Source organism: Colobus angolensis, unplaced genomic scaffold, assembly GCF_000951035.1.
Source record: "Colobus angolensis palliatus isolate OR3802 unplaced genomic scaffold, Cang.pa_1.0 Scaffold448, whole genome shotgun sequence".
Taxonomy (NCBI): Eukaryota; Metazoa; Chordata; class Mammalia; order Primates; family Cercopithecidae; genus Colobus; species Colobus angolensis.
The window spans coordinates 211,233-222,383 of record NW_012117910.1 but is presented as its reverse complement, the minus strand read 5'-3'; the positions used below and the strand labels follow the sequence as shown (position 1 = coordinate 222,383).

At 47.7% G+C, this 11,151-nt stretch overlaps 1 protein-coding gene across 3 annotated transcripts in view; it reads left to right on the top strand.

Annotated features, from left to right (window-relative positions):
- The first annotated feature begins 2,090 nt into the window (after positions 1 to 2,090).
- The window catches only part of ASCC2 (activating signal cointegrator 1 complex subunit 2), a 52,570-nt gene continuing 43,509 nt past the window's right edge, over positions 2,091 to 11,151 (top strand). For 2 of the 3 annotated variants that reach the window (XM_011957682.1, XM_011957681.1), the window contains exons 1-2: positions 2,091 to 2,211; positions 7,991 to 8,088. In XM_011957682.1, the coding sequence (XP_011813072.1) occupies positions 8,008 to 8,088 (81 nt within the window). In that variant the 5' untranslated portion in view covers positions 2,091 to 2,211; positions 7,991 to 8,007. The remainder of the gene's footprint in view (positions 2,212 to 7,990; positions 8,089 to 11,151) is intronic. The other variant, XM_011957683.1, reaches the window with a different exon arrangement.

Sequence of the window (11,151 nt, the reverse complement as noted above, 5' to 3'; positions counted from 1 at the left end):
GGGCTCAAGCAATCCTCCTGCCTCAACCTCCTAAGCAGCTGGGACTACAGGCATGCACCACCATGCTTGGCTAATTTTTAATTATTTTTTGTAGAGACGAAGTCTCGCTATGTTGCCTAGGATGGCCTCAAACTTCTGGGCTCAAGCAATCTTCCTACCTCAGCCTCCCAAAGTGTTGGGATTATAGGCATGAGTCACTGTGCCCAGCCTCTTTGAATTTTTTCATGCTTTCTTTGAATTTTTTTTATTTTTTATTTTTAGAGACTGGGTCTTGCTATGTTGCTCAGGCTCTATTTGAATCCTAGGAGCAAACAATCCTCCTGCTTCAGCCTCCCAACCTGCTGGAACTACAAGCATGTGCCATCACTCTTGGCTTCCCTGTTAACTTTTAGGCTTTCATGCTTTGATGAAGCAGGCTGCTTACACTGGAGAAGCCTACGTGACAAGCCTTTGGCCAAAATCCAGCTAGGAACTGAGACCCTTAGTCCAACAACCATTAAGGAACTGAATTTAGCCAGTAGCCATGGGAACTCACAAGCAGACCCTTTTTGAGTTGGGTCTTTAAATGAGACTCCAGCCCTGGCTGATACCTTGATTGCAGTCTTGTGGGTGACCCTGATGCAGAGGAGCCGGCTATGCCATCCTCAGATTTCTGGCCCACAGAAAATGTGAGATAATAAATGTGTTTGTTGGCCAGGCGTGGTGGTTCACGCCTGTAACCCCAGCACTTTGGGAGGCCAAGGCGGGCGGATCACAAGGTCAAGAGATCGAGACCATCCTGGCCAACATGGTGAAACCCCGTCTCTACTAAAAATACAAAAATTAGCTGGGGGTGGTGGCATGTGCCTGTAGTCCCAGCTACTTGGGAGGCTGAGGCAGGAAAATCGCTTGAACCCAGGAGGCAGAGGTTACAGTGAGCCAAGATCACACCACTGCACTCCAGCCTGGTGACAGAGTGAGACTCCGTCTCAAAATAAATAAATAAATGTGTTTGTTATAAGTGGCAAGCAGTGTGTTGTTGTAAGTTTGTGGTAATATGTTACGCAGCAATACAAAACTAATATAAAGATCCAGCCCCTCTCATCTCATTTCTGGTTTACAGGCCATCGCTTCTATTTCCTCAGCACCTTGCATTCATCACATTGACTCGTTGCTATTGGTTTTCTTGCACTCCCTATTTTGTAAGCTCCTTGAGGACAGGCACTGGACTAAGCATTACTTGTAGCCCTAGTACAGATAGCAGGGGTTGGCAGGAGGGTCCTGGGAAATATTTCACAATCCTAGGGTGGGGTTGTGTTCTCCATTCGGGGGCTTCTATAACACCCCAATAATGACGGTGGTTGGTTTTGAATTCTTACTGTGTGCCAGGCACTGAGATGAAGCCAGGGATGTGTGTTCTTAACCAGTTTTCTGTGATGATTCTGATCCATAGCCAGATGTAGGAACCACTAAACCTACATTACCTAAGACATTCTGTAGAAAAACTGCATCCTTCTCTTAGGATAGCTATACTTGTACCTTCATTAAAAAACAAAAACAAAAACAAAAACAAAAAACTGTATTGCATACATACAGAAAAGTGCACAAATTTTAAGTGTACAATTTGATGAATTTTCCAAAGTGAACACATCTACATGGCTACCACCAAGATGAAGATAGGGGTGACCCCAGCCTCACTTGTGGCCCCTCCCAGTCCACAGCCCCAGAGGAAACCACCAATCTTAACACCATCACCACTCATGAGTTTCATCTGTTCCAGAATTTCCCGTAAATGAAATCGCAGTCTGTATTCGTACATCTGCTTAATATTATGTTCGTGCTTTTGACTTGTTAAAATTTCTCTTCTGGATTAAATATGTAAAACGGTGACTAAGAAGGTCGGGCAGAAGGTGGAAGCCTGGGATTCCGAGACGCCTTCTCAGGTGCCCAACTTGGATTTCCCGAGAGGTGTAATCACGTAGGGGAGGTAGGAGGGGAAGAGGGCGTGGCTACAGACTGCCGAGTGTGGGGCGGAGTCTTAAGAACTGAGGTGCTGCCCGGGTCCGGCTTCCCGGCGGTAGTTTGCTCCGCTCTGGGGGCGGGGCCAGGCCGAGACTTCCTGTCTGCTCCTGCGGAATCGCCCTTTGACCCCGGAAGTGCGGGCGCTCAGGGAGCTGTCACCGTGGTCGGCGGCGGCGGCGGCGGCATAGAGCTGGTGGTGGAGCCGCCGAGGTGAGTGTGTGGCTGGTCCCTGCCGGATGCAGGGCAAGAGGCCCCGGAGGAGCCGCAGCTGTGCCTTGGGCAGCTTTGGCTCTCCCACCCTCTGGCCTCCATTGCGGGGCCCACGCGTAAGCTGAGGGGTTGTGAGCCGCCCCCCCGGCCCCCGAGACCTGGCCGCCAGGGTCAGGAGCCACGGGTTCGAAGTTCGGCCCCAGAGTGGCCGTGGACCAGCCACGATCCCCCCATGTCCTCACACCCAGGGCTTCAGTTTCTTCAGGGTTCACTCATTCGTTCAGCAAATATTTGTGGAGTGCTTCCTATGTGCCAGACACAGATCTAGGCATGGGGGATACAAACAAAGCAAGACAGACAAGGCTTCTGCCTTCATGGAGCTTACAGTCTAGTGGGAGGAGATGGTCAACGACAAGCAAATGCACGAGGTCATTAAAGCTGTGACACTAACTGGGAGAGTAGATACTATAGGCAGAGCAATCAGAAGGTCTCTGAGGAGAGTAATATTCAATTGAGAGACTAGAGGAATGATGACAAAGAAACTGAGGAAGCAGTAGCCCCGGGGATGTTCCCAGGCCATATTTTAATTGGGTGCTTGTAGGGAGCTCCCCTCCCTTTCTTAGCTTTTGGCTTTTGCTGTCCTGCCTGGCAGGGGAATACACTGGTGGCACAGACATAGTCGTGATTATTGTTTGTCCTTTTGAAACTTCAAGTTCAGATTGCCTAGTTAATTTCTTTTTTTTTCCCCCCCAAAACGGGGTCTTGCTCTGTCGCCCAGGCTGGAGTGCAGTGGAGCGATCTCGTCCCACTGCAACCTCCACCTCCTGGGTTCAAGCGATTCTCCTGCCTCAGCCTCCCAAGTAGCTAGGATTACAGGCATGCGCCACCACTCCCAGCTATTTTTTGTATTTTTAGTAGAGGCAGAGTTTCACCTTGTTAGCCAGAATGGTCTCAATCTCCTGACCTCGTGATCTGCCTGCCTCGGCCTCCCAAAGTGCTGGGATTACAGGCATGAGCCATCGTGCCCAGCCCTGCCTAGTTAATTTGCACCCATGCTTTAGACAAAAACTCAGGTTTTCCTTGACATCCCTCCTCCCTCAAGCCAGGTCTCTCTTTTAAATGCTGCCACAGCTTCATGAGCCTTACCTACATAGCTACATCATGATATTGGTTTTTATTTGTTTGTATGGCTAATTGGAAAAGTATCTGTCTTTCCCCATTACGACTGTAAGCTCTGTGAAGGGCAGGACCAGGTTTGTTATTTGCCCACCTTAATATTCTCTGGGCATCAGTGCCTGCCACATAATAGGTGCTCAAAAATATTTGAATGGCTGAGCAGTGACTCATGCCTGTAATCCCAGCACTTTGGGAGGCCAAGGCGGGCGGATCACCTGAGGTCAGGAGTTCCAGACCAGCCTGGCCAGCATGACAAAACCCTCTCTCTACTAAAAACACAAAAATTAGCCAGGCATGTGCCTGTAATTCCAGCTACTAGGGAGGCTGAGGCAGGAGAATCTCTTGAGCCCGGGAGGCAGAGGTTGCAGTGAGCCGAGATCGTTCCTCTGTACTCTAGCCTGGGTGACAGAGTGAGACTCCATCAAAAAAAAAAAATGGAATAAATGAAATGATTAACATACTGTTTGCTCTCCCATGTTTTATAAAAGGTCTTTTCTGCCACCAGGTTATCATCATCTCTTTCTGGTCATGTCTCTCCCATACTTACATGAGTCCTCACTGCTTTCAGGTGAAATACTGAAATCTTTAGTGTAGCGTTGAAGCTTTTTTTTTTAGATGGAGTCTCTCTCTGTCGCCCCGGCTGGAGTGCAATGACGTGATCTCTGCTCACTGCAACCTTCGCCTCCCGGGTTCAAGCTATTTTGAGGCTCTTTTTAAATTGGTCCTGTCTTCCCTATCCAGCTTCTCTTCCCTCTTCACTTCTGTCATCCCCTATCTGACCTTCTGTTTTCAGCAACACCAAATGTCTCTCTCTTCCTTCAAAGCCACACTTTTTAGACAGAGTCTTACTGTGTCCCGCAGGCTGGAGTTCAGTGATATATTATGACTCCCTGCAACCTCACTCTCCTGGGCTCAAGCAGTTCTCCTGCCACGGCTTCCCAAAGTGCTGAGACTGCAGGCGGGAGCCACCTCACCCAACCCAGAGCCACACATTTTAAGACTCTGAGCCTTTGTTCATGCTTGCTCTCTGCTTGGAATGTCACCTTTTCCCCCTATTCTTCAACATCCAGGTTATAGATCACCTTCTTTGTAACATCCTTCATTTCTCTACTGTACTCTAGTTTTGGACATTTCCTGTTACAGCTTTAACACCAAATGATAGTCAGTTATATGCCTAGGACCCAGATTATATTCAGGAATTGTTTGCTGAATAAACCAGGAAGCCCAAAGTGTCTTGCCTCTGGTTGAGACTTGAATAACAACAACTAAATTTTATTGAGTGCTTATAACGTGCCAGGTATTGGGTTGAGCACTTCACACTGATTACTTCTCATGGCAACCCTGGAGTTTATGTCCTATTACAATTCTGATATTACAGAAGAGGCAGTCAAAAGTTACAGAGGTTAGGGAACTGTCTCAAGGTCTCAACATGGATAAGAAAAAGTGGAGCCAGGATTTGAACCCAGGCTGTAGCACTGTAGCGCTGTCTCCTTACCACCACACCAGACTAGCCCCTGAATTGCCCTGGCAGGCAATGGTTTGTAGGGATGAATTTCTTTAAAAAAAAAAAAAATTTTTTTTTTGGTTTTAGATTTTGGGACAGGGTCTTGCTCTGTCACCTACGATGGAGTGCAGTGGTGCCATCATGGCTCACTGCAGCCTTGATCTCCTGGGCTCAAGTGATCCTTCCACCTCAGCCTCTTAAGTAGCTGGGGCTACAGGTGTGCACCACCACACCTCATTTTTGAATTTTTTGTAGAGATGAGGTCTCACTATGTTGCTTAGGCTGGTCTCAAACTCCTGGCTTCAAGCAATCCTCCCGCCTTGGCCTCCCAAGTGTGGGGATTACAGGCGTAAGCCACTGCACCTGGCCGTGAATTTCTTCTGAAAGCAAATGCTGTCTCTACCTGTCTAGGCCTGGACTGTGGTGCCTAGAGGTTAAAGGGTAGAGACTTGCTTCCTCCTCATGACTTTTTCTCCACCCTGTGTCTCACAGCCAACACTCCCACAGCCATCTTCAGCGGGCAAGCCTGGAAAGAATTGGGGCTCTCAGTCATTTAGACTTCTGCACTGGTGTGCAGAGCAGTGGTGTTTCCAGCTCGCCTTCCAGCATGGCTAGAGGGTTAGGAAAATAAATTGTTATTATTGTTTTTTAACATATTCAGCATAAGAGCCCCAGGTGCCCTAGCAAAAGACCTGGGCTTTGGTTTCAGCTTGGCCAATAATGTATTTACCTTGAGCAAATCAGGGCCCCACTTTGGACATCTGAGCATGGTAATCCTTGTCCTTAATTGGGTTGTTGTGAGAGGCTAGTAAGATAGTAACTCTATTAGAAATAGGTGCAGCAGAGGATATTATCTATGCTTTGCAAAGCTGAAAGATGAAAACTTACCCCAAGCTCTTTATTACTTTCTTTGCCTTGTGATTTTTTTTCAGGCCACCTCATGTATGCAGAGACCATGTGTGTGTGATCTGCTGGGATCCTATAGCTGGAACAGTTGTCAAGGACTAGGCAGACTGGTCCTCTCTCATGACTCCTTCTAGGGTGGGGATTTTCACAGTCTTTATAACAGGCCGGAACCAAGGTTCCTTGGATGCCAGGCTGTGTCCACCTCCTTGCCTTTGCTCTGCTGTTTCCTCTGCCTGGGGCACCCTTCTTTCCTGGTCAGTTTCTATTATCAAGACTACTCAGGGTCTCCTCTAGAAGTGCTTTGACTCTCACTCCACCCCTTCACCCAATCCCACACCTAAGTTTAACTAGACACAGTATAGTGAATGGTTAAGAACCAGCCTGCTTCACCACCTACTAACTGTGAGACCTTGGGCAGGTTTCTTGTTTTCTGTGAGCCTCTGTTTTGTCACTGATAAAATGAGGATAATAATAGAACTAACCTTAGAGGTTTTGTGAGCATTAATACATGTAAAGCCAGTTAACTGGGCAAGTAAGTTAATGCTGAGAAAAGCACTTAGAGGCCAGGCACTCACACCTATGATCCCAGCACTTTGGGAAGCCAAGATGGGCAGTTTGCTTGAGCTCAGGAGTTTGAAACCAGCCTGGGCAACATGGCGAAACCCCATCTCTATTTTAAAAAAGAAAAAGAAAAAAGAAATTCACTTAGAGGAGCTCTTCATATCATTAAGCCTGGCCCAATATCTGAGATGTGACACACCTGGTAGCTCATGTCCCCCATGCTCCTCTGCTTGTCTGTGAAGGCTCAAGAGGTGACAGTTTCATCACCCCAGCCTCTGTCTCTCTTCATGTTGTCATTGAGACTGTTCCAGCCTTTTATGGCATGTTTTTTGAGGGGCCTAATTCACTTCTATTCCATGATTCATTTAACACGTATGTCCCTTCTGTGGGTCAGGCCAAGTGATATTGTGAAAAGAACACTGGACAGCAAGACAGGAGACCTTGGATCTGCCGCTTACTGACTGTGAGGTCAGTTTGGGCTTTTGTAGAAAAGAGCTTGCACTGTCAGTTTTCTATGAATTATCTTTTTCCCTGATCCTTCTGTTTTTCCATGTCCTTCTTCCCTTCTTCTCATGTCCTATTCTTCCATCTACTTCTTCCCTGAAGCCTAGAGAGATTGTAAAATCTTAACATCCTCCACAAGTGAGGAAAGGCCCATGGCTTCACCCCTCAAAAGACTTAAGATCTGGCTAGAGTTTTAAAAGGAGTGTCCTCATATGTAGTTGTTCTTCAAACATTTGATGAGGCCACCTCTGTACCAATCCTGTGCTCACAGAAAAGATAGCAAGAGGAGAGGCCTGGGCACTGTCTTCATAGAGCTCACAGGCTAGTGAGCTCACAGAGCTGGAGCCATAATAAAGAGAATCTAAGTATTTTTAGCCAGTACTTCTCAAAGTGGGTGGAAACAGGCTGGGCACAGAGGCTCACACCTGTGAGCGCTTTGGGAGGCAGAGGCAGCACTTTGGGAGGCCAAGACAGGAGGATCATTTGAACCCAGGAGTTTGAGACCAGCCCAAGCGATGTAGTAAGAACTCATCTGTCAAAAAATAAAGCCTGTCTCTACAAAAAATTTAAAAAATTAGCTGGCCGTAGTGGTGAATGCCTGTAGTTCCAGCTACTCAGGAGGCTGAGGTGGGAGGATTGCTTTAGCTCAAGAGTTAGAGGCCACAGTGAGCTATGATTGCACCACGTCACTGGGCAACAGAGTAAGACTCTGTCTCTTTAAAAAAAAAAAAAAAAAGCTAGGCGTGGTGTGTGCCTGTAGACCCAGCTACTCGGGAGGCTGAGGCAGGAGGATCACCTGAACCGGGGAGGCAGAGGTTGCAGTGAGCTGAGATAGCGCCACTGCACTTCAGCCTGGCGACAGATCGAGACTCCATCTCAAAAAAAAAAAAAAGTGTGGAAGTCATCTGGGGAAGTATTTTCTTCTACAATTGAGAACTGCTTTATGCAAAAAAAACAGTCACTTTCTCTGGGTTAGTAGGCGCATGAACCAGGTCCTGAACCACAACAGGAGCCTCCTAAGGCAAGAGGTCGAAGCTTCTCTTCTGACTCTGGGATCAGCCCCAGAGCAGGCCCTGCCCCCAGGAGTCTGTGTGTCTGCTCTCTTCTTCCCATCCATATTCCTTTCAGGAGGGTCACGCAGCACAATGCCAGCTCTGCCCCTGGACCAACTCCAGATCACCCACAAGGACCCGAAGACAGGAAAGCTGAGGACTTCACCAGCGCTGGTGAGCCGGTCCCTTAAGGCCGTTCAGCCTGATATTGTCAGTCTTGCAATTTCAGAAGCAAAAAGTAAATTCCTTCTTTATCTGTTCCAAGAATGACCCGAGGGCCATGGTCGGTGATTCAGTAGCTGAGACACTACTAGTCTCTTCCAGGCCCAGAGTAGGAATTTCCTTCCGAGCGGCAGGTTGAATTTGCGTAGGATTTTCCATGTCACCACCCTGCACCTTCCCCCCAAAGCATTTTATTTCAAATCAGTCTGATGGCAGTTCTGATTCAGCCTGGATCGGACTAGAAATGGATCCAGCCCAAAGCTGGGTTTGGGGATTTGACCCTGTGGAGGGTGTTCAGGTTTCAGGTAGCGTTTTCAGAGCTATCTAAGCTGCTCTCCATATTTTGGTGGGAATGCTGATTTCAGAGGTTGGGCTGTGTTTTATCTCAACTGAGATAAGAAGCACCACATACAAACACCCCGGCAGGGCTTGTGAGACTGAAAAATAAGGAGGCTGTGAACATGTCGATTACCAGCTGCAGAGAGAGATTAGAGCCATGGAGAGGTGCCAGGCTGCTGAAGAAGGAGATAGATGCGGCCCTGGAGTTCCTATACCCTCTTGTTGTTTTCCCAAGAATTTGAGCTCCCTTGAACAAGGTGGGAGGAAGTGTTTTCTAGGGGTTTGAGTAAAGTCGTGGGAAACAGGAATTGGTGTTTTATTTCCTGCCTTCTAGATGGCTTCTCATTACTTCTTAAATACTCTCTAATAATAGTACCTGACATTTATAGAGTACTTGCCCTGTGCCAGACCATTCTAAACACTTCACCCAGATTATGTCATTTAGTCCACATCACAGCCCTGCAAATAGACATTTTGATTGTCCCCATTTTACAGATGAGGAAACTGAAAGTTCAGAGTCACAGAATTAGGAAATTAGGGGAGCCAGGATGGGAACCTAGCCAAGCAGACCCTAGGACACATATCCTTAAAATCTTTCTGCTATAAAGTTTCATGTTTCCTTTTTATAACCTTTTTATGTGTGGGAGATATTTATCAGAAAATCTGGAGTGTTCTTTTCGGTACGATAGCCACCCAATTCATTCACCACATGTAGCTCTTAAGCACTTGTAATGTGAATAGTGAGTGTATGCTGAGGAACTAGATTTTTAATTTAATTGTAATGCTTTTAAATTAAAATAGCCCCATGTGGTGAGTGCCAGCACAGATATAGAGCAGTTCTATTATTACAGAAAGTTCCGTTGCAAACACTGATGGAGACTGGCTCCTTGGGTGGTCAAGTATGATTTTCCACCTCAGTCCTCCCCCCATACCGAATGAACATGTGGGTTGTTAGACTGCGGGCACTGTGAGAGCAGCGGCCTGGTCCTTGCCCTTTACTCCTGATTTCCAGTGCCAGGCACATAGGAGGCTCTCAGAAAACATTTGGTACATGACTGCAGCCAGGCCATGTGCCAGGTGCTGGAGCTATAAAGAGAAAAGACATGGTCTCTGCCCTTGAAGAACCCACGACCTAAGAGAAAGACAGACCAGTAGCTTCTCTAGTGTGATCAGGGTTGTGATAGAAGGAGGTCTAGGCTGCTTCGTGAGTGCAGAGCCGGGGCCACTGATCCAGGTCAGTGGGGTGTATAGGGGCAGAGAGGCCTTGGGCCTGGTGGGAGGGTACGTGCAGCCCAGGAAGGCTTCCTGAAGGAAAGGGCTTCTGAACTGTGTATTGAAGGGTGACTTAATACTGGCTGGGCAGAGCAACAGAAGGCTGGACCTGGTAGGATGACCTTAGTATGCAGTCCTGGAGTCTTGAGAGAGCCTGACTCTTAAACTAACCACAAGTCACTGGAGGTAGCAACAGTATAGCAGAGTTAGCAAGTACAGGCTTTGTGTTCATTTCACACATATTTGGATATTTGTCTTTGTGTCTTTGGACAAGTTATTGAACCTCTCTAAGCCTCAAATCCAAAAACGATAATAATAGGAACAGCTTTGCAGGATGGTTATGGGGTCTAAATTAGATGTCTATGAATGAGCACTGTGCCTGGAACATAGTAAGCACTCAATAAATTGTTTTTACAATAGTGATGACAGCAGGGACAACAACAGCAGCACTGAATGGGGGGTAGGGTGGGAAGGCGGATGAGCTGAGGGAGACAGCTGCCTGATCGAGGAGGGGTCTTGTTGGCAGACTGGTTACTCTGAAGGCCACGGGAAGCTCCTGAAAGATTGTACTAAGATATGTGTCCACCCTATATTTGTCCCTTTAGTCTTGACTTGGGGCATGATCTCTAGCCAAAGGGTAGTTACCACACCACCTTTTCAGGATGATTGGTAGAGCTAATGTTGGTTGAGGATCTACTATTTGAATAGCACATACTTGACCTGAAAGAAATAGTCTTGTGGCCAGGCCTGGTGGCTCATGCCTGTAATCCCAGCACTTTGGGAGGCTGAGGCAGGTGGATCACTTGAGCCCAGGGGTTCGAGACCAGCTTGGGCAACATGGCAAAACCCTATCTTTTTTTTTTTTTTTCCAGACAGTGTCTCGCTCGTCGCCCAGGCTGGAGTGCAGTGGTGCGATCTCGGCTCACTGCAACCTCCACCTCCTGGGTTCAAGCAATTCTCCTGTATCAGCCTCCTGAGTAGCTGGGACTACAGGTGCCTGCCACCACACCCGGCTAATTTTTGTGTTTTCAGTAGAGACAGGGTTTCACCATGTTGGCCGGGCTAGCCTTGAACTCCTGACCTTGTGATCTGCCCACCTTGGCCTCCCAAAGCACTGGGATTACAGGCGTGAGTCACGACGTCCCGTCAGCCTCCATTCATTTCTTTGTCCAGTCAGCAGATCTGTACAGAAAGTCTGCTCAATGCGTGGTGCTGTTCTATAGACTCGGAATGCTGGGTGACAAAGGCTCAGGCTGCCTCCAGACACCTACAAGCTAGTGGGGGAGACAGTTGGGAAGACTGGTCCTCCCATTTTTTTTTTTTTTTTTTTTTTTGAGACGGAATCTCACTCTGTCGCCCACCCAGGCTGGAGTGCAATGACGTGATCTCTGCTCACTGCAACCT